Source organism: Cryptotermes secundus, unplaced genomic scaffold (genome assembly GCF_002891405.2).
Source record: "Cryptotermes secundus unplaced genomic scaffold, Csec_1.0 scaffold693, whole genome shotgun sequence".
In the NCBI taxonomy this organism is placed as follows: Eukaryota; Metazoa; Arthropoda; class Insecta; order Blattodea; family Kalotermitidae; genus Cryptotermes; species Cryptotermes secundus.
The window spans coordinates 282,486-307,524 of record NW_019722434.1 but is presented as its reverse complement, the minus strand read 5'-3'; the positions used below and the strand labels follow the sequence as shown (position 1 = coordinate 307,524).

The window sequence follows — 25,039 nt, the reverse complement described above, 5'->3', positions numbered from 1 at the left end:
ATTGTAGCACAGTCATCTGAGCTACTTGCAGTGTTGGTGAATAAACCGCATTGTTTTCACATTTAGTAATGTGTTTTCAGTGCATTTGTTTTGAATTCTTTATAATTCATGCATGTCGTAGGAATCAGGGAAATGAAGTGCAGAAGTGTGTAGGAGGTAAGTAAACATGCAGCCTATAGAAATGGTCTAGGAAGGAGGTAGGAATCAGGAAAATGAAGTGCAGAAGTGTGTAGGAGGTAAGTAAACATTCAGCCTATAGAAATGGTCTAGGTAGGAGGTAGAAATCAAGGAAATGAAGAGTGAAGTGTGTAGGAGGTAAATAAACATACAGCCTATAGAAATGGTCTAGGAAGGAGGTAGGAATCATGGAAATGAAGTGCAGAAGCACGTGTAGGAGGTAAGTAAAGATGCAGCCTATAGAAATGGTCTAGGAAGGAGGTAGGAATCAAGGAAATGAAGTGCAGAAGTGTGTAGGAGGTAAGTAAACATGCAGCCTATAGAAATGGTCTAGGAAGGAGGTAGAAATCAGGGAAATGAAGTGCAGAAGCGCGTGTAGGAGGTAAGTAAACATGCAGCCTATAGAAATGGTCTGGGAAGGAGGTAGGAATCATGGAAATGAAGTGCAGAAGCGCGTGTAGGAGGTAAGTAAAGATGCAGCCTATAGAAATGGTCTAGGAAGGAGATAGGAATCAGGGAAATGAAGTGCGGAAGTGTGTAGGAGGTAAGTAAACATGCAGCCTATAGAAATGGACTAGGAAGGAGGTGGATTGAAAGTGTGCTGCCCTTCTCTGAACACGGGTGGTGTGTGTTGCAGAACCAGCAGAACCTCCGCAGTACAGTGCACTCCTCTGATGTGGTGACCGTGATACGTGGTGACACAGGGAAACTGGACCCGATACCTACAGAGCACCTGGTACCAGGGGATGTGATGGTGGTGCCCTCACATGGCTGTGTGATGCATTGTGACGCTGCCCTCCTGACAGGAAATTGTATCATCAACGAGAGCATGCTGACAGGTCAAGTGAGACTCACTTGGTTGCAAATTGTAACCGGGGTTTTACTGTAGCAGTTGGCCTGACTGCATGTATGGTACGAGTCAGTGCTGTATGGTGGGGGGTTGTGTGGCGGTGTCTACCTGGACTATGTAGTGTCGAGTGGCAGGATGATTCATGAATTTGAAAGCATATAGAGTTGAGTTACTGTCCTGCTGTTTGCCAGGAGCAAGAAACCTTGATCAGGATAGGCAGTGTCCCAGCTAAGATTCAAACCAAGTCCTTCCTGAATACAAGTCTGGTGCAATACTACTAGACCGGCCTGCTCAATGATGTCATCATTAAGTTAGCCATAAATGTAGAAACTGACTGTATGGTTTCAGAATGTGTTATATGTGAAGTTGTTTGTATCTTGCCCCAAATTTGATTGGTTTTCTGTACGGTACATTACATGGCTCTGAGCCCAAGTTAGGAATCACTTCATCACACAACTAACTTAACTAACCTGATGGACCAGTGACATTCTTGAAAAGCTAATAGTTGCTCAGGTAGACAACTTTCCATTGTTTTATGGAAACCAAAGTTCATTACCATGTTCACAGTAGCCTGCCACTGGACCATACCCTGAGCCAGATGAATCCAGTCCACATCTTCACAACCTGTTTCTGTAAGATCCATTGTAAGATCCATTTTAAAGAACTGGAAATGCTTGAGATACCATGAACTTAGCTATTTAACATTCTGCATGTTTTGACCCTGATTGCAGGGCCATATTCAGATGACACAGTACTTAAAAACTTCACTTTATTGAGTACTGATGCCCACATTCTACTGAACTTGGGACCCTGTTCACATAGTTGCATTTGATTAAGTTTGCTAATTGTCTCTTAATTGATAAAGTACAGTATATTAAAATATGCAGTTAATAAAATGAATGAACTAGAATATAAAAAATTGTAAAGATATATATATAGCCATACTTGTATGTATGTAAAGTGTACCATGTTCTGTGTGACTCCACAATCTCGGCTAAACTACAACAGAACACTAACTACAGTTGACAAGAAACAGGAATTTGTATGTGGTACAGTCATTAATTTCGTGGACTGGTGTTTATCGCATCATATTACATTAACGGCCATGGGGATTCATTGCGCTGCCACGTGACACCCTTTATCGGCAAAAAGTTGGCACTAAACTTCGCTGACAAGTGGCAGTCACTCGGTCGGTATAGTTCGCTTGCAGACTAAAATCACAGAGTTTTTTTATTACAACGTATTCGCATACACTTACACAGATCCACATCGGCCCTCAAAATAGTTGCCGTTGGTCGCTATGCAAGTCTGCCAACGTTAATATAGCTGCCAAAAACATTGCTGAAACATATTGGCAGGAAATTCCCATACAGCATCTCTTGTGGCAATTGCCACGTCCTCGGACGCCTGAAATCTACGACCACGTAGCTTTGCTTTCAAGTGGTGAAAGAGAAAGAAATCGCAAGGTGCGAGATCAGGCGAGTACGGAGGGCGTGGCAAAACGGTGACCTGTTGCCTTGCCAGTTCCTCTTGGACAAGAACAGAGCCATGTGCAGGGGCGTTGTCGTGTAGCAACAGCCAATTCTTCCTATGCCAAACGTTTTGCTAGGGGATTTGCCTAGTTCTTGACAGAACTTGATGTTTGCCCATTGTTGAAACTGCCACATTTTCGATTTCCGCCACTTGCATTTAACTGCAGTTCACAATAGAGGTCGTAGTTTTGCTTACATTGTTTGCGCACAACTGCCTCTTGCCGTGATGAGAGATTAACTGACAGGGCATCATATCGTGCCTCAACCTATCTGCTGTAGTGCATTGCAACGAAGTTTAGCGGTGAGTCCACGAACTTATTGACTATGGTAGTAATACCAGCTATAACAGATCAACCCCCATAAAATTGAGTCCTGTAAGAGGAGTATCACATGCAATTATAAAGCACTTCAACAACAAGTGGAAGGACAGAACATGAATGAATGAATACAGAAGGGACAGACTTAGACCAGTCCTTGTATTGCAACCTTCAACAGCACAGAAGGTACCACCAGTACTCATCTCACATGCAGTGAAGCAAATCTCCAACAGTTACACTTTTGAATATGACGACCAGGTTCTGAAATGTTCTGTATAAAATACTGAACAATGGATGAAATACAGAAACCCAGTATTTCTAAGTGAAATACCACCATCACAATCCCTTAGTATTGAATAAATGTCTTATTTGTAAAATATTTTGTGATACGGTGAATTTATAATGATAAATGAGGATAAATATTTCTTAACTCATGCAGCTTGATAGCTTTATGTCTGATGGGAGCTAATACGGGGGTCAGTGATCTACAGAAGGGCAAAGGGCATAAGATCTGATGTTCTATGAGACAGTGGTCTTCTCAGATGTGAGACTGCACACTGGGGATGGAGGCAGTGTGTTCTGCTTCTGTACCGTCGTACCAAACTACACAGCGTCACATCCCAGATGACTGCAGTGTTCAGTTATATTAGCTGATGATCATGGTTTTGTTTGTGCACAACCATCAAGATGCATTGTGATAAGGTAAGTAGTCTGCATGGCTTGTATGTAAAGAGTGCCTGTTTCTTACAGGTGAAAGTGTCCCCGTTACCAAGACACCATTGCCAAACTCAGACATTCCATTTGATGCCAAGGAGCATGCTCGTCACATTCTTTTTTGTGGGACACACGTGATACAGACGCGATACTTTGGCAATGAGCACGTGCTGGCCGTGGTCATACGGACAGGCTTCTCAACAGCTAAGGGCAGCCTTGTGCGCTCTATCATGTACCCCCCACCTGTTGACTTCAAGTTTGAGCATGACTCGTACAAGTTTGTGGAGCTGCTGGCCTGCATTGCCAGTATTGGCTTCATATACACCGTGATCACCAAGGTGGGCCGATGATTGGTTGGTTGGGTAGATATGTAGGTAGTTTGGTAAGTGTATTGGTTGATATGTGTGTAGGCAGTTAGGTAAGTAAGTGTAAAAAGAAGCTAAAGTTGTCCCTATGCTTAACTAATTAAGCAATATGCCATGAAGGCGTATGAGGGAGTTGCTGTGTAGAATCGAAGTATTCTCGACATCAGCAGTAGTTGGAGGTAAGTGGTCAACTTCACACCTCCAGCCGCTTAACCCCAGGGGAAAGAGCCCCAGTACCCATTGGATAGGAGGCTGGGTGAGCCCCAGAACCAGTCTGGAAGATGCGAAAAAGAGAAAAATCTCGCCCCATACTGGGACTTGAACTCTGACCCCTCAGCTGTCCAGCCCGTAGTCAGTCACTGTGCTGACTACACTATCCCAGTTACTTAGATATGTGTGGGGGCCAATAGTTACTTTGTGGCTTGGACATATCAATTTTGTGTTATGTCAGTTTGTATGAGTCCAGAGTTGTCCTGTGTGTCCATATTCATGATACAGACTTTGTGTCTGTGCAGCCCACTACACTGTAACTAGAACATGCTGAATGCTTGTGTTGGCAGCTCATGCGAGGAATCAGCACATCGCAGATTGTGCTGGAGTCCCTGGACCTCATAACTATCGTCGTTCCACCAGCATTACCAGCAGCCATGACAGTTGGGCGCTTCTATGCTCAGAACAGACTTGAGGCGAAGAATGTGTACTGCATTAGCCCACGTACTATCAATGTGTCAGGCTCAGTTGACTGTGTCTGCTTCGACAAGGTGCATAAGTTTTCTTATATCCTGTGAAATTTTGTACCTTCTATGAATGTTAATTTTATTCCTTAGAGAGAACTGTCCCATCCCATGAGAGTTGATGTCCAATGCCAACATTATGAATGTGCAGCCTCTGTCACAGTATGTAGCTTAATGCCAACCCCAGCAACTGAGTAGCAGTTGCCAAATTTTGAGGACCCTTTGTGTTCACCGGATGGTCAGGGCATCAAACTCTGTGCTGTAAGTTGATCCAAATATTCCTTCTTTTATTGTTAGACGATTTCAGTGCTAAAGTAGGTACTGAAGACATTTTCATACCAATAATTGAGAATGAGAGTTTACATGGAATTAGTAATGAAAATGGAGTTTGCGTAGTAAACTTTGCCACATCCAAAAATCTTACTGCCTGAAGTACGATATATATATGTATATGAGAATTATGTCACCGTCAACACAACAAATACAGTTTTATTTTCGATCTTATACTGCTACATGTTTCAGTTACATAAGACCATCATCAGGCAATTGTACACAGGAATACATAGTCATTGAAAAATACCAAATATGTTGAAATGCAATAAAGATATTAAAGGTATAATAAAAATTATATTAAAAATGTTAAAAAATGTAAAAGGTTTCCAATGGTAGGTTGAGAATGCTATGCCAACTTAAATATTTTAGGTTGCACTGCTGCACTGTAGAAATTGGGCATGCTCTTATTGTAGAAGCTTTCTACATAGTAAGCCCGGTAGTGAAGCCCAACAACAAGTTACTATGATGTATGGGTTGTAGTGTATGGATATTAGTATGCTTTTCACGCGACATGTATCTTTATATGATCGTACAGTATGGCATATATGGTCTGCGTGTTCTACACCATGCAGTGGTTTGATGTAGATTTCATGAAAATCTGCCAATTTTTGTGCTGTGTGTGAAGAGATATGACAAAGCCAGTAGTTGCATTTTTGCAACTTTTTATTGCAAACATTATAAAAATGATGGTAACATGGCAACCCTGCATCACGAAGATGACATACTGGAACTAGAGGATTGAACCAGCTGAACTGTTGCAGACGGGAACACTTACAGAGGATGGGCTGGACATGTGGGGCATAGTGCCGGTCGCAGACAGGAAGTTCCAGGTGCCATTAAAGTGTGTTGACAAGATGGATTACAATGAGGAGTTCCTGGTAGGCATGGTGACCTGCCACTCACTTACCATCATAGACGGAAAGCTAAGTGGTGACCCACTTGACCTGAAGGTTAGTTGAGGGATGACACAAGCTGATAGACTCAGCATTTGTATAGGTTCATGCTATGTGATTTCCACGGTGTACTGTAAACTTTAGTTTAGGTTAAATACACCAAATTTCATCAGGGTGTGGTATTATATAGAGTTTGAAAGGGAACGTTGCAGAATTTTGTTGGCTACACACTGTAGCTGTTATGCACGCTGTGAGTTAACTGTGACAGTTAACAGTGTGGCAGCATCAGTCTGCATGTAGTGCAATGTAGTGGTAATTTCAAGAAGAGTTTTCTTGGCTGCAAGATCTAGTATTGCTGAAGACAAAGAAGAACTGTCTTGTTCAGATGTCATGAAACAGTACAGCAGCAGTAGCAGTGAGTGTGTTCTAGATTAATTTCCCACCTGTGATGACCAGGGCAGCCCATGTAGTGGAAACCTCTCCCCTGTCAGTCATCTCTCCATCAGCCTCAGCAGGGCGAACTGATTACATGGCATGTTTTTGTTATTGCAGATGTTTGAGTCTACAGGCTGGTTACTGGAAGAGCCAGAAGTGAATGACACTTCAAAGTTTGACATGATCTTCCCAACAGTGGTGAGGCCCCCCAATTCAACCAGTGTGCTGCAGGGTGTAGATGGCATAGAGGTGAGTGAGCCCTGTGCAGTGGTAGTTTTGTGTCAGCAAACTTTTTCATTCTACTCATCGTCAGATTTTCCCCATTCACTACTTAATTTTCAGTGAGCTGTTCCAGCCAGCTGGAATTACTACAAATATGGCAGCTGATTAATGTTCCTGCTGTGCGTTTTACAGCCACCACTGGAGATCGGCATTGTTCGACAGTTTCCATTCTCATCAAATCTGCAACGTATGAGTGTCATCACGAGAACACTCGGGGCAACGCAGTTCCAGGTGTACTGCAAGGGTTCCCCCGAGATGATACTGTCACTGTCCCAGCCAGATACAGGTGTGTGTGAAACTTGTGCAGCTGTTATTTAGGCTTTAGCATATTGACACGTGCACCCTGTCCTGAACCAGTGCAGGAAGTTCATATCGTAACAGTGTATTTCCATCTGTTCCATTCTGGTACTGTTGTCTTGCCCATGGTGAAGTCTCCCAAATGGCCTGATACCTTAACGGTTTTCTACCAAAATGTAGCCCATTTCTTGGTCCTCCCATGCATGCTACATGAGTGGGGCTGTATCTCAGGGGCAGGCACTCTCATATTTTCAGTGCCGACAGACCTAACGTCTGTGCTTGAGGAGTACACACAGGAGGGCTACCGTGTTTTGGCATTGGCATACAAAGGGCTGCCTCGTGTAAGCTATGTGAAGGTGCAGCGCCTCTTGAGGGAGGATGTGGAGTCGAGTCTCATATTTTTGGGACTTATCATCATGGAGAACAGACTGAAGCCAGAATCCACTGGCATCATTGGAATGCTGCGTAATGCCAGCATCAGAACCATCATGGTAACAGGTAAGTTCAGTCACAGCTGTGATAGTGAAGGGGGCAGAACCATAACTCAGGCAGTAGGTCACTGGTTTGACACTACAGTGTGGCACAGAGACGAGTACTTCAGTTTCTCCTACCAGTTTTTATTCCATCAGCTGCTTCACATTCAGTAATCATCCTATCATCAGAGGCTGTGTTCTCAGTTATGACAGCCTCTTCAGATGAGCAAATTAAAGACAAATTGTAGTTATGGGTATACACCGGTTGCTGTGTTGATTGATCAGTGCTCTCTTTGATTTATTCTGTAGTTTTGTCTCTGATTGTAACCTTGTCAGTTGATGTTTGTGATTTCAGTGCCACACATTTCCCACACTTAATAGGAAAGTCAGAAACCCCAGGTCTTTGTGGCAAGTTGTGTGAGGTTTGGGCATGGGTGGCACAAGTAACATTGGTTCTTATTGTTACGTAGGTGACAACATGCTAACTGCATTGAGCGTAGCACGTGACTGTGGGATCATCGCTTTGGGACAACGGGTTGTGGTAGCTCATGGGCTGTTGGGCCACTCTGGAGAGCCTGCACAACTCCTGTACACCAATGCCTGCAACAGCATGCCTCCCTCTCTGGCCGTGGTGAGTTTTCTGTCAGGGGCTGTAGAGCCACATTTTTCCCAGGCAAAAATGAAAATTATGCACGTTTCTCTTTAATTGGTTATGAATAAAACCAACAAATGTTGAAATTTGTCACTTTATTTTACTTTCTCATATACATAGTGTGTATGAGAAAGTGTGATAGTTAAAGAATTTGTGTTGAGATTTTGATGGAGTTACATATTTCCAATCCTCCTGAATTAAAAAAAAATCCATCTGTATGTATGTGCTCCTCATTAGCTGAGAACAGTTGGATGGATTTTATTCATGTTCAGGCTTTAGGAGTTCATCCATCATAGGTCAGTGCTTGGTGGACATAGCATTGTTTCACCAAAATTTGAGGCCCAAAGAACAAAATGACAGTTTTCTCAAAAATGGCCATAGTTTTTTGGATTACATTTCAGAAATTTATGGGGAACGTATCCCTAAATAAAACGATATAGGTTGTACCTCAGGAGAATAAGAGTGGTCTGCAAACTAGGGCCCAAAATTGTTACGCAGTGTATATGTCTGAACTTATATAATCAGCGCTCAGGAGTGGCCACTTGCACAGCAGCAGTCTGTTTCATTTCCAAGGTATGAGAGTATGTGCAATGTCTTTGTACCAATATTTTTTTATCATCTGGATTAACAATTTTGACGACCTTATGGAAGAGATGATTAGATGCAGCAGGAAGAAATTATTTGAAGTGAATCTGACATTAGAAATTGATGTTTCTCTCATGGCATCATACCTACGCATATTTTAGGAATGTACAAAACTATAATTTTGCTTGTGGTTCTGTATGGGTGTAAAACTTGATCTCTCACATTAATGGAGGATCATAGACTGAGGCTGTTTGGGAACAGGGTGTTGAGGAGAATATTTGGACCAAAGAGAGATGAAGTGACAGGAGGCTGGAGAAAACTGCGTAATGAGGAGCTTCATAACTTTTACTCTTCTCCAAGTATAATTAAAATGATCAAGTCAAGGAGGATGAGGTGGGCAGGGCATGTAGCACGAATGGGGGAGAAGAGGAATTCATGTAGGATATTGGTGAGAGAGCCAGAAGGAAAGAAACCACTGAGAAGACCAAGGCATAGGTGGGTGAACAATATTGAAATGTATCTGACAGAGATAAGATGGTATGGATTGGATTGATCTGGCTCAGGATAGGGACCAGTGGAGGGCTCTTGTGAACATGGTAATGAACCTTCAGGTTCCATAAAATGCAGCTACATAATTGGTGTCTTCTCAAGAAGGGCTCAGCTCCAGGAATGGGCTATAGTAATATAGCCATGTTACTTCTGTAAGGTAGCAGTGAAGGAAATTCACAATGTACCTGTTTGTACAGAAGTTTTAAATTTTATTTCATGTATTTTTTGTTTTTAGGGTATGTTTACCTTTATCACTAAACAGACTGTTGCTTGCCGTGTTCACAAGAAGCACTGAAGAAGCAAATGCCACAGTTCAATGAAGGATGCTCAGAAGTATTATGCCAAAGGAAACAAGCCAAATTGCAGTGGTTACAGGTTCCAAGCAAAATAAATGGGGATAATCTGAACAGTATAAGACATGAAACCAGCAGGCATTTCAGGAACAAAAAGAGGGAATCTCTGAAAGACCAAATGGATGAGCTTACAATGAACAGTAAGAACAAGAACATTAGAGACCTGTATAGAGGAATAAATGACCCTAAGAGGGGTTTACAACCTAGAAATAACTTAGTGAAGGATTAGAATGGTGATTGGTGATCTGCTTGCAGATTCGCAAAACATTTTGAATTGGTGGAACAGCTGCTTCTCTCAGTTATTGAATGTACATAGAGCCAGTGATGTTAGGCAGATAGAAATATATACAGCTAAGCTGTTAGTACCTGATCCTAGTCCTTTTGAGGTTGAAATTGCTACTGCAAAATTGAAAAGGTATAAATTGCCAGGTAGTGATCAAATTCTGGCAGAACTTATTCAAGCAGGAGGTGAAATATTATGTTCTGAGATCCACAAGCTAATTAATTCTATTTGGCATAAGGAAAAATTGTGTCTATTATTGTACCAGTTCACAAGAAGGGTGATAAAACCGACTGTAGTAATTATTGGGGGATATCACTGCTACCAACTTCATACAAAATTTTATCCAATATTCTTCTCTCAAGGTAAGTCCATACACAGATGAAATTATGTGGGATCGTCAGTGTGGGTTTCGACGTAACAGATCAACTGCTGATCAGATCTTCTGCATTCGTCAAATACTGGAGAGAAAATGGGAGTACAATGAGACAGTACATCACCTATTCGTAGACTTCAAGAAAGCCTCTGATTCAGTTAGGAGGGAAGTATTGTGCAGTATTCTCATAGAGTTTGGTGTACCCATGAAACTAGTTAGGCTGATTAAAATGTGTTTAAACTAATCATATCGTAAAGTCCATATAGGTAAACATTTGTCTGATAATTTCCCTATCCATAATGGTCTAAAACAAAGAGATGCTTTATCACCACTCCTTTTCAACTTTGCTTTAGAATATGCCATTAGGAAGGTCTAGGAAAACCAGGTGGGACTGAAATTAAATGGGACACATCAGCTGTTGGCCTATGCCGATGATGTGAATCTACTGGGTGATAATGTAGATACCATGAAGAAAATCACACAAACTTTAAGTGATGCAAGTAAGGAGGTTGATCTAGAAGTAAACACAGAGAAAACTGAGTACATGTTGCTGTCTCATCACCAAAATTTAGAGCAAAATCATGACATAAAGATAGGAAACAGTTGTTTTGAAATGTGGTACCGTTCAGATATTTGGGAACAATGATAACAAATGAAAACCTGATTCAGGAGGAAATTAAGAGGAGATTGAACTTGGGTAATGCTTGCTACCATTCAGTCCAGAAGCTTTTGTCTTCTCGTCTGCTGTCCAAGAAACATAAAAATTAGAATATACAAAAATATAATTTTGCCTATGGTTCTGCTGACACAGCTGTTTGAAAATTTATATCTTGTCTTTGAATTTGAGGTCCTGCAAGATCCACAAATAAAGAAAAACTTTCAGTGCTCATTCTGTAAAATGATTTGAACAGTTCTGGATCCTGATTAAGTTCTTTCAAAACAAAATATACATCTGAGTTAAAATTGTTGCAAAAGAATGGATGCACCCAGTGTTTCCTTTTCTCCTGTCTTCTCCTCTTATGCCATTGCAACCACCATCATATCATTACAGGAATGATATTATTACATGACATTGCAGAAGAGAAGTGCACGGAATTAGTTGGCAAATACCCACTTGAGAAGATGTGAGCAACTAATCGAACACAAGTTTCCTCAGTGTGCGCCTGCTAATTTGGAAACCAGTTACCTGCTTGAAAGCGCTGATATTTCTCAGAAATCACAGTTGCAAGTTTCCTTGGTGTGCACCTGGCCTTATAAGACGACTGGTCTGTTCAGTTGCCTGGGAGATAAGTTTCTTAGTCTTCCAATGAGTTGTGTTGTAATTGCATTACTACTTTCTCAGTTCAGTGCCACGTGTTTTACTCAGTCAGATGACAATTCTCGGAAGCTGCAGTTGCCAGTTTCCTTGGTGTGCCCTCGTCCTAATTCTTGTCATAGCAACACTGCATCAATCTACCTGGAGTGACTTATCCAGGAAACTCTTCACAGTGATCCCACACGCACATTCACACAGTGCTGGTGGGGGAAGCAGTGTGTGTGCTGTGCAGTGCATGTAGCACACATTGTTGCAACTCTCTGACCACTTGTCATACCTCCAGAACTGCAAACTCAGTTGTAATAAAATTGGTGGATGTGCACCACTCATAAATATCAGAAATTTAAGTTTGGTTCATGTTGGACAAATTTAACCATTCATTAGCTGAAACTGAAATTAACCTTCATAAAAACGGCTTAAAATTTAGAGACTTGTCACATAAAAGGGTCATCCAAAATGTAAAGACCACCAGCACATGTACACTTGCTGACTTTGCCTGGGGTGTCCCCCCCCCCATTGTTCCTAGAGTCCAGACCTGGCTCCAAGTGATTTTCACTTGTCCACACACTTGAAGTTTCTGTGCGTCACACACATGGGTGAAGAAGATTGTTAAAGAGTGGTTCGGTGGACTGGTGGCAGATCTGTATGCTACAGGCATACAGAAACTCATCACACGATACAAGTGCCTGAAGCTTCATGGGAATTATATAGAAAAATGATTTAAGGTCTGTAGTAATGATGTAAAATAAAATCTTCCAATTATGAAAAAGTTAAACAGTCCCATCCAGTGTGACTAAGATTTTTTTTTATTTCAATTATTCATGCCCTTACATGTTTCACCCTTCAAACACCATCTTCAGAGGGACAACTTTACAGCAATACACTTAGAAGCCACCATTACAGTACTTGTTCTAAAAGTTAAAATGTATACATACAATGTTAATAATATTCACTTGGGTGTAAAATCTGAAGTCTTTACAACTACAGCAGCAGTTCCAATACATTAAAATATTTATGGTTAGTTTGATAAGATTCTATTGGAGTTCGTAAACCAAGCTGGTTCATGTCATCCCTCTTATTATTTCTTTTGACGGGGGCCACCTTGTCGTTCTCGAGAACAACACAGTGTGCCACAAACAGATACAGGACAACATCAAAGAACCCTCTTCTTGAGAACGACAAGGTGGCACATTCGGCCCCCGTCAAAAGAAATATTAAGAGGGACGACATGAACCAGCTTGGTTTACAAACTCAAATAGAATCTTATCAAACTAACCATAAATATTTTAATGTATTGGAACTGCCGCTGTAGTTGTAAAGACTTTAGATTTTACTCCCAAGTATGTATTATTAATATTGTATGTATATATTTTAACTTTTAGAACAAGTACTGTAATAATGGCTTCTAAGTGTATTGCTGTAAAGGTGTACCTCTGAAGATGGTCTCTGAAGACTGAAACATGTAAGGGCATGGATAATTGAAATAAGAAAAAAAATCTCAGGCAGTCACACTGGATGGGACTGTTGAACTTCTTCATAATATTATTAGTGTGATGGGCCAGAATGAAACAAAAAATCAAAATCTTCCAATTTTATTCATTTTCTGTTTATTCATCTAATGGTCTACTTTCTGGACAACCTATGTACATAATATAGAGTTTCTGTGCATTTTTAATATTATGGGTATTTAATGTAAAAGTAAAGGTACCCCTGTAACAGGCCGTGAAGGCCCATAAGGTTGTGAGACGTTGAGGGTCCCACATTATCTAGACAATCGGCTCAAAGATGGTGGTAAGGTTGTCAGCCTTACGCGCTGGCCGCGCTCTACTCCCCACGAAAATTATTTAATTAATTCCTGTTAGAGGCTGAGTTGACCCCAGGGCCATAGTGCGGCTGGAAGAATTGGGTAAATTGAAAAATCCAGTGACCTCATCGGGACTTGTGCCTCAACAAACTATACTACCATGTGTCCCATGGATATTTAATGACATATAGGAAAGTAACTTCTGTATGTACAGCGAGATGTGTTTGTCAGTTGCTGAATCATGTGGTAATTGAGCACACCTTCCCACAGCACTGTACTGGTAGGGACCTGGCCAACAGTTCCAGTGCCATCAGCTTCGACACCCTTGAGTCTGGCACTGTCAGTCCTACTACTGATGACAGTGTGGCCACGACAGACAGTGGCTACTGCTTTGTGATGACAGGAAAGACCTGGATGATTGCGAAGACTCACTTTCCGGATACAGTCCCCAGACTCGCAACAAGAGGGGCCGTGTTTGCGAGAATGAGTCCGGACCACAAGCAGCAGCTGGTTCAGGAGCTGCAGGCCTTAGGATACTATGTGGGTGAGTAGCATCAGTTCAGCAGCAAAGGTTAACGGTTTGTACCAGACCATGCTGTCATTTGTTTTTGTTCTCACCTGAGTTCATGTCAGTTAAGTATGGTTTGGCTCTTTTTGAAGTGTGCCTTGTCTTCAGGTGATTGTTTTGCTTGGAGAAAGGATTAGTTTCAAGGTTAAAAATGTATATTTATATGTTGACAGCCATGTGTGGAGATGGTGCTAATGACTGTGGCGCCCTGAAGGCAGCACATGCGGGAATTTCACTCTCTGACTCGGAGTCTTCTGTCGCCTCTCCCTTCACTTCCAAAGAGGCGAACATCTCGTGTGTTCCAAGGGTCATACGGGAGGGTCGTGCTGCTCTGGTGACATCTTTTGGCATCTTTAAATATATGGCAGCATACTCCCTGACACAGTTTGTGACAGTGATGATTTTGTACTCCATTGACAGCAACCTGACAGACATTGAATTCCTCTATATTGATTTGTTTGTCATCACAGTGTTTGCCTTCTTTTTTGGTCGCACAGAAGCATATGATGGGCCGCTGGTGAAGAAGCCGCCAATCATGTCTCTTATCTCCCTCTCCCCGATCCTGTCCCTCCTGATGCAATTGGCAGTGGTGATCTTGGTGCAGTGGGTCTCGTTCTACTGGGTGCAACAGATGCCCTGGTTTGAGCCATACAATTCAACTGCTGAAGATGCTGAGGACAGCAGCAATGCATGTTTCGAAAACTATGCCCTCTTCACGGTCTCTAGCATGCAGTATATAATCTTGGCATTAGTATTCTCTAAGGGGGCACCATACAGGAAGTCCATATTCAGTAACTATGGGTTCTTGGCATCGCTGGTGTGCCTTACTGGTTTCACGTTGTACCTCACCTTGGATCCAGCGGAGTGGCTGCGTGACAGGTTTGAGCTCATGGTGCCCCCAACATTGGACTTCCGGCTAATAATGGTGATGCTTGCATTTGTGAACACTGTATTGGCAGTGTTTATAGAGTACTTCATCATTGACTACCTGATGTTCAGAAAGTTGCTGTATCACTTCCACAACATAGACAAATCACACAGGAAGTTCCTGGCCCTGGAACAGTCCCTGCAACACAATCAGAACTGGCCACCAATCACAGAAGAAGTTGTTACAGATGTTCCATCTAAACAACCACGCAGCCCAGCAGTTGCAAGTGTCTCAACTTTGCAGAAGGATGTCCCTCACAGAGAGATGTCTCTGACCCCATCAGTTCTGGTGCCCCCCAAGAGGCGACACTACAGTGATTGCTCTGGTGATCACCTAGCAACAGTCTCCAGAAATGTGACCCTGCCCCTATGTCAGACTGCTGACGTGAACAGCACATCTGTGCCAAATATGGACCGGTCTGTGCCAGATGTTCAGTGATGCAAGGTGCCGGCTCTTATAGCCCAGCTCAGATCATGTAGGACATTTCTTAATTCACTCACCATTGTGTTTCCATCTTGAAAATGACTGTCTTCTGGGATGTGACGCCGTGTAGTCTGGTACAAAGTAACTGTGTTTCAGAGGAACCTCTTGCCTTCATTATCAGGTCAGAAGAATCCTTGTGCCCTTGATTGGTAACTTCCTGCCGAGCTAGAGTGTCATGTTTCAGAAGACTGTAATACTCATATTCCTTGCTGTGAAAACCTCAGAATTGACAGTCTTATTTTCTAAAATTCAGCAGGTTCTTGTGTTTCAAACAGCCATTTTTCCTTGAGATTTCCCTGCTCTTATTTTATCAGCATTTCTTTGCTACCTACCTGTAACGTGCCTATATAACTATAGGTGACGGGTGTCCTGTTCACACATACAGATACTCTCATCAACAGAAAGAAACCAAATCTATCTCTTGTATAGTGACGAAAGTGGGGCTCTTAACTTGGGGGGGGGGCGTCAGTGGGGCAGAGTTTTGTGATTCACTTTGTGGGAAGGTCACCCATTCTATATTTGCAGTAGTGTCACAGTGCTGTGTAGCACTTCTAGTCATGTTACAGGCCTGTATGAACAACAGCTAAATGTAAATCAGTGCTTAATGTTGCCTTTGTCATGTGTTTATGGCCGCAGTTTCTTCTCTCAGTGAAACTTTCTTGTAAAGCACTGAATGATTATAATGTGAGGATTTGCAAGCAAGCTGTTGTGCCCCGTATTAAGTAACTGCCTCAGAATTTGCCTGGATAGACTGGAGAGTCACAGAAACCTCAGGCATTAAATACATTCTCTTCTGCAGTGTTTGAAAGTGTAATTTATGTCACTCCCGAATTATATTTATGTGTAATTCTTCATAAGCTACACTGGAAAGAGTGAGACAGCAGATTGAAATCCTGAAATGAAAGAATGTGGAAGCACCGAAACATGATTCAGCTGAAGGGATAGTATGACCCTTAAGCTTAGAGAAGTTACTGTCAAAGTGATGTACAGCAGACAGTTGTTAACATTAAAAGAGATTTAAGCAGACTTCATCAGTTGTAACTTCAAATATAAGGACAAAATACATTTACAGACCCTCAGACTTTCTTGTGTGGTAGGTAAAACTGAACAAGTAAATGTGTTAGTAAGTGATGAATTCATGTTAGCAGGAATCTCACATCTTTGGTCCAGATTTCTATTCAGTTTTGTGTTGATGTGGAACTTCTGGCAGTTGAACTGTGACAATATATTTGAAGTTTATTTTAATCCAGAAACTTTAGACATTGACTGTTTTGAAGGCCAGCACATGAAGTTACTCCATTTTGTGATCACTGGGGAGTGAAGTACATATTCATATCAGTGGGATTAGTGACGGCTTGGAAATAAACCAAAGTCATTGCAACTCGTGCACAGGTAAAAAAACAAAAGTGGTTCAGAATTGTGGCCACAACACTGGGAATGTATACAGATGACTCAACATGACAGCAGTCAGGAATAGTCTCTGTCACATAATGTTCTAGAAGCAAAGAGTAGAGACATTATGAAAGTTTTGCCTGCTGACTTATCTGTCCACGTGACCAGTATGTATGAAGGTCAGTAGCTTCACATTCAATTCTGCAACTCGCTGAAGGCCTCCAGTGTATAATTGTTAATATTTTTTGTCTCGTGGCTGTACTTTCTGTTCTTTTATCATAAATATTGTGTTTTGATCTTTTGCCAGTCAAGCAGTGAGACCGAGTTTCAAATCCTGCTTAGTGTATGGATGCATGTGTTAAGAGGATTGAATCCAAATGCAGTGTTGCTTGGTGTGTTAAGGAGGTACAGAAGAATTGCTTCTGGTCTGTTCACCTCATTCATTAGCACATTTGTCAGTCATGTTAGTTATATTGTCCATTTGCACATGATGTCATGGGCTTTGTGCTGAATATAGATATATCTCTTGTCGATAACAGTGCCCACTCAGTCTAAGGGATGAATTGTCTTCAAACACTGAAACACTGGGATCATGGGTTCGAATCCCATTTGAGGCATGGATGTTGTGGTTCTGTTGTCTTGTGCAGGTGGCAGCCTTGCAGCGGGCTGATTCTCGACCCAGGGGTTCCTACCAACTGTCTATATGATTAAGAAACTGTAAAACAGAAGCCAAGGTTCATCATGGGCCATACTGGCCACAGATTAGTACTAGTACTACTGTGAACATATCTGTTAGTAATATATAGAGTAATTATGAAGGACATGGCTGTGAGGAGGCATTTTGCTGTTTTATTTCATTAATTCTCTCTAACATGAGAACCTCATCCATTTGTAAGACCACTATTCTTGTAATGTTTCTGTCGGCAGGAGCAGAAGGCCACTGTTTTAGGGACAGTGATTTGTCCCTTGTGGGTTTGAATGTGCCCTGTAGGATGGACGTCGCAGGAGAGGGCTTGGGTGAGTAGCTGGTGTATGGTTGGTTGATTTTCTGGGATGACACTGTAGTGGGTTCATAGGTATCAGTGTTTTGCAGTGACCTGCACCTTCCAGAAGATTGTAATCTTGGGAACTGTTATGTGCATGTGTGTGCATTCATGAACATTTGTCAACTTTCAAGTGCATCATCATCATCTTTACATTTGACCGCATTCTGAGACAGTTCAGTCCAGTAGTCCATTTTAATATTATCTGTTCAACACAAGTAGTTGAAATAGTAGTGTACACATATAGTCTCTGCAGGATGAAAAACTGGTGGGCTTTATTAGTTGAAATAATTGTCTCGTGATATGGTTATGAATAGACAGAACCATCAGCCTTTGGTTCCATGTAACTGCTTGGCAGGTCCTGCCCCATTTCTCACTGTTTCACTGGCTCGTAATGTTCTGCATATAGTTTGCTAATGGAACGCACCAAGTGCAGAATAATGTATTTGTTAACTTGCTATTTAATAAAGGTGTGGTTTTGTCCAGTGCTTTTTCACAATTGTTCAATTTCAGGTGGCACTCTGGCCTGCAGCTCTTGATCCGCTGTCGTGTTTAGCTACGTTTCTAGAAGGAAGCATAAAATAGAGCATATGATGGTGCAAATTGACTACTGGTAGAATATTGTAGATATTGGTGATGACATCTTTATAATGTGTTCAAATTTATGTTCAAAAGAAGTGGTTCTTTTGAAAATGAGTTCATAAAATAGTGTATGCTAGATAGTCACGTATGTGCGTGTCCAGTTGGGGAGATTAGTTTTTAGTGTTGACACACATTTCTAGTGCTGAGGATTTACACTATGCCATGTGTTAGAGATATAATGAAAGAGAGAGGATCCCATAATGAAACAAAGATACTGATGTAGCTCGTGCAGTTTTGTTCACAAAGACATTTCCAACAGGTTAATTGCTCGAAGACAACATAAAAAGGCTAAAGTCCAGAAAGTGTGGTTTGGGAGGTTAGGATGATTATTATATTGTTGTTGGTTGACTGTGAAGGAAATATACCTTTGAAGAAAAATGATTGCTGTGAGTAACAAAATCATAGTATTCCAAAGGTGGTTACATATGGAGGTGTGTGGCCTGCAATAGTGTGTTCAGTATAGCAACTGACTGTGGGCTGGATGACCAAGGGTTGGAGTTCAAGTTGCAGTAAGGTCAAGAATTTTCTCTTTTCCACGTCCAGACGGGTTCTGGGGTCGACATGACCTCCTATCCAATGGGTACTGGGGACTCTTTCTCAAGGGTAAAGCAGCCAGGACATGAAGCTGACCACTCACCTACAGCTAGTTCTGAGGTCAAGAAAATGTGGATCTGTACATTCACTCCCCCATATGCCTTCAAGGTGTAGTGTTTAATTAGTTGAGCACAGGGCAACTACCAACCTTACATATGGAGATTTAACCCAATAAACATATAAACATCTTGGGCTTTAATATCATGGCTCAATGCTGTGTCACATGGGATTCCTTGCTGAAGAAGCTATGAATGTGTTGCATTTGGAAGTTTTTGTATTTATATATAATCAAATGGTCACTTTTTTCATATTTTAAAAGCAACTTGTAAGTGTCCTGAAGCACACAGAACTGTGGTAGAGACAAGTTTCTCTATTATCTCCCATCCATCAGAATTGTTGTCTCATTTTTGTGGGACTGGCCATTCGGTTAGCAAAGAAAAGCAGGTACATGTCCAGAATGGTGTGCTTTCAGTGTTGTTTGTACATCAGTTTTGCAAAAGTTAATTTAAGTGAACTGCATTTGGATGTAGAACTATGCATGGATCCCCAAGTAAAACAATGGCTGTTGGATTATACAAAAATACTGCAGAAGCAAAGTTTTTAAAGAAGCATTTGATTAATTGAAATGCAGTCCTGTGGACGTCTGCAAAGAGCACTTTGAAAAGGCAGGCATTTTTGACATGTAAACCAATAAAACGTTAAGGTGGTCAATAGATATCTGAAATTATTTTGTGAAAATGAGAGAGCTTTGTCAGAGTAATGGAGATAATTGAAAGGCTGTAAAACATATTTTGCATTCATTCATGTTATTTGGAATTGAATTAAATTAGTAAGTAGCTTGCATCTGGAAGGTTTGGTGCTTGCAATTTAGCCATTAATATACATCACGTGATATATGACTCATATGATTGGCTAATCCAGCAGGATGCTTGAATACAATATTAATATATGTATGTATAACAAAGGGCATGGAAATTGCATTAGAATAACCCATTTTAGTTTTCCGTTTTCATATTTGCTTAGCCTCTTTCCAGGGGAGCAAATGGTGCACTGATTGATCTGGTTTTGAAGACTGGGTTTGTCGCTTTATGTAGGAAAATTTAAATATTTGCATTACAGTCTAAGTAGATGCATTTCAAAATACCATATGCCCAATAGTAATATGCGGTTACAGTTAAATATGAAATGGAATTGTATCTCCATATCGTAAATGTTCATTTTCTTGTTTGCTTTAAGACTTTGTAGAATATAGAACAATATTTAATTAAAGACTAATTAGGAATCGATATCAAGAATGTTTCAAGTTTGCACTATGACTGAAGAAATGGGACATTTTCGCTTTGTTTGTAGTTTACCCAGCAGGAGAACACCAACACTTTTTGTGGCCACAGAATGAAATTACTTTCCTTAAGGGAGCATTAACCTGGAATGCTATAAATATCACACATTCTACTAAGCTTTGCCTCGTAAATCAGGTTTTCATGCTATCTTCACAAAAATTTGCATACCTATTCAATAATGTCTGATCTTTTGATATACCATATCCGGAATTATCTTATTCTGTAATTATAGTCTGTAATTGTTAATAAATTGTTATAAATAATTTAACTCATTACATTAAACAATGTATCTTTTCTCATTAACTACTAAATATCCAGGTCTGAAACTTTGTTTACATTTAGAAAACAAGGGTATTTAAAAAGTGAATCATTTAGAAATTGCATCTTGTCTCTCGTTCCAAATTTTAAAATTTTTAAACAAATTTTATAATTTTCTATTTTTATTATTTAAAAAAAAGTTTTTCTCAAAATTACATTTCTAGATGATTCAGATCCTTCTAGTATACATGACAGTGAACCACAAAAAATTTCAAGTCAGTAGATTGATTAGGTTCAGAGAATAGGTACATTGTCAGTAAACCTGAAGTTTGCGGGGAAAAAGCAAAAAGCTCCCTCGAGCAGGCATTTAAATACCTGGTAAGCTGGACTTTAAATGCTTCGGGGGAGGGGTAAAATTTGGAATTTTTTGAAAAAAAAAATTACAGGATGATTTCCTTTGAATATAATGTATTTATTTGTATGCAGTGCTGGAAATGATAATGTTTCTGTAGTGACATAATGTATGAAATGTCTCCTGTTTGTCATACCAATTGCATCACAAATTTTGGGCTTCATATCTTTAAAATGAAAGGAGTATAAAACATGAGATATCCTCGTAAAACCCTCGATTTTAAGACATTGTATCGTAAAAGCTATCCTTGTAACAGACCGTAAAGGCCCAGTGGGTTGTGAGTTGTTGAGGCTCCCACATTTTGTCTAAACATTTGGCTCACAGATGGCGTTAAGGTTGTCAGCCTTATGCGCTGGCCGTCCTTTACCCCCCAGGAAGATTCCCGGTACTCATTTCTGTTAGAGACTGAGTCAACCCCAGGGCCATAGTGTGGCTGAAACGATTAGGTCAATTGAAAAAATCCACCTCATCAGGACACATTGTATTGTAGATAATTATTCTAGACATTCATAATATTTGTGATAATGTTGTATTTTATTGTGATGTGTGCATTCTAGAACTGTGGCATGGCAGCAGAAACTGGGTTGATTGCTTGAAAATTACATCTACAGCAGAAAATAATGTTTCTAACTCTGACTCACCATTTGTTACAAGGGGAGGTTTGAGCCAACTTGTTGGCCAGTTGTCTGTTTTATGATCTGTGAAGATGTTGCTGCTAGATTCTGTCACCTTGTGGAATGGCTGTGTGCTAAGTATATCACATTGGGAGAGTCATGTGCACTGTGCAAAAGATAGCCGATCGCTTTAACCTTAGAAATTTTGCATTCATCGTGCCAGAGTTTCAGGGGTTCGCGTTCTTTAGTTATCCATGAAGTTCATGAGGAACATGAGAAAAGAATATGTCTGGTTCAAGATCTGCATCATGGTGTGACGTGACGCTGGGATGATGCCTCCAGCTGATAGCGTGAATTCTGCAGCCACTTCCATCATGAAAATGAGGGCGCGCTGTTCAACGAGAGGCGCCCCAACCCAGTTGCATCCCCACACAGCATCCCGCAGCTCAGCAGACTGCAGACAGACAGACATAATTCCAACTTATTCTGGCAGCATTTGAGACTGATAAGTCAAAGTCTTAGGCAATAGTGGACTTTAATGACATTTCCAGAAAAAATTGTATGCATTTTACATTCACCAGCTTGCAGACTGATGTCGCGATCAGGTTGTTAGCCCAAGTACTTCCCATTCAGGAAGCCCCGAGCTCAAATTTTGGCACAGAACCCGGCTACCGTGAATTGGGATGTTTTGTGGTTTCCCTCAGCCCCTCCAAGCAAATATTGGGATATTGGGCCATGACCAAATCCTTTGTAAGTGATAAATCACTGTTAGATGCTAGGCGACCCTTACTTACCTGCTGGGTGAGTTCGCTGCCGAACCAGCAGTACACGTAGAGCTGTGAGGTGAGGGCTGCAATCAGAGTGGCGGCCTGCAGACTGTCCATCGCTTTGCCCCAGCTCTGCCAACACAAACATTGAAACTGCTCACTGAGTCTGGAAACAGTTTCATCTACACTGAGGCCACATGTCGCTTGAGCTGTTACGTTTCTCCCCGCCATAACATCCCCCTCAGGAGAAGCCCAGATGGTTCAGTCGGTATAGCGACAGGCTACGGAGTGGACAGCAGGGATTCGATTCCTGGCAGGGCCAGAAATTTTCTCCACTCCACAGCTTCAGAGCATCTCTGAAGCCCTCTTAGTCCTATTCAATGGGTATGGGGACTTTTCCCCCGGGTTGAATGGCTTGTAAGTGAAGCTGACCTCTTCTATCTACTGCTAAGGTCAAGAGTAGTGGAGCTATACCTCAGCTGCCCATACATATTCATGGTGTGTTTAATTAATGAAGCACAGGGACAGCCATACCCCTCCAGTTGCCCTGGCGTTCTGTTCAGTGGGTTGAAGGCTGGTAACCTTTGCTGCAAGGCCGCAATTGTTTTGGGCTTAAGGGGGGGGAGGCTGGAGGGGAATGCAGCAGTAGGCAGACAGAGCGGGTTTCTGAAAGATCCGTTTTAATATCCCCCATCTCATTTTCCACAGAGATACTTCTCCCAAAAATTCGCGTTATGTAATTGCTCTCATAGTAACTTTCATAATGAAGCACATTCCCTTGGCTTGGTTTGCCATTCGAGCAAGAACTCTCCTGTCCCGTCCGAAAGGAAACGGAACAAAGGAAGACAACGTCGCACAGTCGGTTCATCATACACTCTGCTCTGGTACGCACCTCAATACGTCTTTCATGGCCTTGTAGAGGCTCGAGTGGTGATAGGGTAGTCTGATACGTTCCCGATGCATGCATATTCCGTTTTAAGCCATAAAATTGGTGATTTTCGTTTTTAGTGCGTGGAAGCGGTGATTTTTGTCGGAAACATAACCCCAATTTTAACTTCTGACCTAAGGGAAACAGCGTTTCCCATTACGAAATTCACCTTACGAACTCGCTCCAGGAACATAGCTATTGACCAGATTTATGATTGCCTCTGTTCGAAATGGCCGCCTCTCAAGCAAGCTGGCAAGAAAATTCTGCTTGTATATATCTTGTGTTACACATTTGAGCTACGTGTCCAGCCTACCCACCCCCACTCAGTACGCACCAACAGGATGGAGAATGTGTTCACACACATCCCGCAGGCGATGATGAGGAAGGGACCAAGCAGGACCAGGCGGTATGTATCCTGCAGCTCCCGCAGGAACCTGCAAAACAGAGCGATTAACTAGAACTGTGGTGCTGGGCACTTCAGCGTTCTTCACCGTGTTTACAAAAGCCCGTAACCGGGACTCACCTTCGCATGTATCGCTTGAAAGTTTGTCAGGTCTAGCCTGTATGCAGCAGTTTCGGGTTCAGTGCTAAGCCTGGAGGTCAGCTATCCTTTGGCAAGTCCCATCAAAAGGAGCGTAGTTTGGCGGCCTGGCACGCATTTCGAGGTTGAAAGACATTGACATTTTTCCGGCCATGGCTATCGTAACGGCACATATGCCCTTTTAGAAGCAGAACTGTACGGCAAAGGCTGACTGGACTCGCGCACTTACAGAAGCGGCTGGCGTTTCCGCCTCACACAGAGACGTCGTCAGTTGAACAAACTGCGAGTTCCTATGCTTGAATTTTATGTAAAAATTTATTAAACATAGTTTCAGAATTTTCGTGGAGATAGTGTTCCATTATTGACGCTCAGGGAAATAGTAAAAGAATTTTCGTTAGCATTGCCAAACTTTGCGTACGCTTAACGTGACCATCGCTGCGGGGCCGCCCTGCGCACTAGGCAACGCAGTAGCCTTACCTCAGTATGTGTTGGTGCTGGCATACGCAGTCCCTGAGGCCTCGGTGAAGATCTGCCCTCAGCAGATCGGAACCCAGTTTCTGCAACTGGGTGCACCCCACAGCCACGAACATCGCGTACAGTCCGATGAATGACGTCAGCGTCACCGTGAACCACACCGTCGTGATGGTCTGGTTACAAAGTGCATGTGTCACTTGGTATTTCGAGTTTACGTTTGTCACGTGACTGTTAGGTCACATGACGTCCAGCTGGTGCAGTTACTGGAGGCTTTCGTTAGAGAAGCTAACTATGCTTGTATCATCAGGTAAACGTGAGAAACCCGCAGTGTTGGGCCCGTTGCGCGCATCGAACCTCTGTCTCCGAACAACAGTTATATACGATTGCTATTTATTCAATGAAAATTATTTTCTGCCAATTTTCCATTGTATGCCGTGACCGTTAATTTGCAGTAATACAGACGTGTGCAACAGTGTAAACATTCACTGTTGTAAGAAATGACGGCTTTCGCTATAGTGTCTGGGAATTTCGTGTGGTTAATCGAGACGAAGTTTTGGGAGAGCCGAACTGTTTTCATACGAGGGGTCTGAATTTCGTCGCCAAGGGTGGCATTTAGACTTGCACGGGCCTATACACTGTGATTTCTGTGATGTCCGACTAAAAACGCTGCTCTCCGCGGACAGAGACGGGATCTGACGGGCCGAATGCAGTGGGTTACATGCGTTTAGCTCCACACGAA

At 41.9% G+C, this 25,039-nt stretch overlaps 2 protein-coding genes across 3 annotated transcripts in view; one reads left to right on the top strand and one right to left on the bottom strand.

Moving 5' to 3' along the window:
- LOC111861436 (probable cation-transporting ATPase 13A3) overlaps nucleotides 1-18,223 on the top strand; it is a 28,662-nt gene extending 10,439 nt beyond the window's left edge. The window contains exons 9-18 of the mRNA XM_023845996.2: nucleotides 815-1,016; nucleotides 3,627-3,928; nucleotides 4,516-4,716; nucleotides 5,784-5,972; nucleotides 6,468-6,599; nucleotides 6,765-6,918; nucleotides 7,185-7,427; nucleotides 7,873-8,033; nucleotides 13,587-13,860; nucleotides 14,058-18,223. Coding sequence (XP_023701764.1) covers nucleotides 815-1,016; nucleotides 3,627-3,928; nucleotides 4,516-4,716; nucleotides 5,784-5,972; nucleotides 6,468-6,599; nucleotides 6,765-6,918; nucleotides 7,185-7,427; nucleotides 7,873-8,033; nucleotides 13,587-13,860; nucleotides 14,058-15,250 — 3,051 coding nt within the window. The 3' untranslated portion in view covers nucleotides 15,251-18,223. The remainder of the gene's footprint in view (nucleotides 1-814; nucleotides 1,017-3,626; nucleotides 3,929-4,515; nucleotides 4,717-5,783; nucleotides 5,973-6,467; nucleotides 6,600-6,764; nucleotides 6,919-7,184; nucleotides 7,428-7,872; nucleotides 8,034-13,586; nucleotides 13,861-14,057) is intronic.
- Nucleotides 18,224-21,486: 3,263 nt separating this feature from the next.
- On the bottom strand, nucleotides 21,487-24,731 carry LOC111861475 (odorant receptor 2a). 2 transcript variants are annotated; one of them, XM_023846092.2, is made up of 4 exons: nucleotides 24,304-24,731; nucleotides 23,620-23,719; nucleotides 22,385-22,489; nucleotides 21,487-22,044 (listed from the first exon to the last, which is right to left on the bottom strand). In XM_023846092.2, the coding sequence occupies exons 1-4, from the start codon at nucleotides 24,414-24,416 to the stop codon at nucleotides 21,835-21,837; spliced, it is 528 nt and encodes a 175-aa protein (XP_023701860.1). In that variant the 5' UTR covers nucleotides 24,417-24,731; the 3' UTR covers nucleotides 21,487-21,834. The 2 variants fall into 2 exon arrangements, with proteins under 2 accessions (XP_023701860.1, XP_023701861.1); XM_023846093.2 differs by lacking the exon at nucleotides 24,304-24,731 and adding an exon at nucleotides 23,809-24,269.
- Between the last annotated feature and the right edge of the window lie 308 nt (nucleotides 24,732-25,039).

Bases quoted from the DNA above. Each gene is read 5' to 3' on its own strand.
- LOC111861475 (XM_023846092.2), bottom strand. From the start codon at position 24,416: ATGTTCGTGGCTGTGGGGTGCACCCAGTTGCAGAAACTGGGTTCCGAT. The intron at 22,490-23,619 runs GTGCGTACTGAG...TTGTGTTGGCAG, and splicing joins ACACATTCTCCATCCTGTTG to AGCTGGGGCAAAGCGATGGA. The intron at 22,045-22,384 runs GTAAGTAAGGGT...GTCTGTCTGCAG, and splicing joins GCAGCGAACTCACCCAGCAG to TCTGCTGAGCTGCGGGATGC.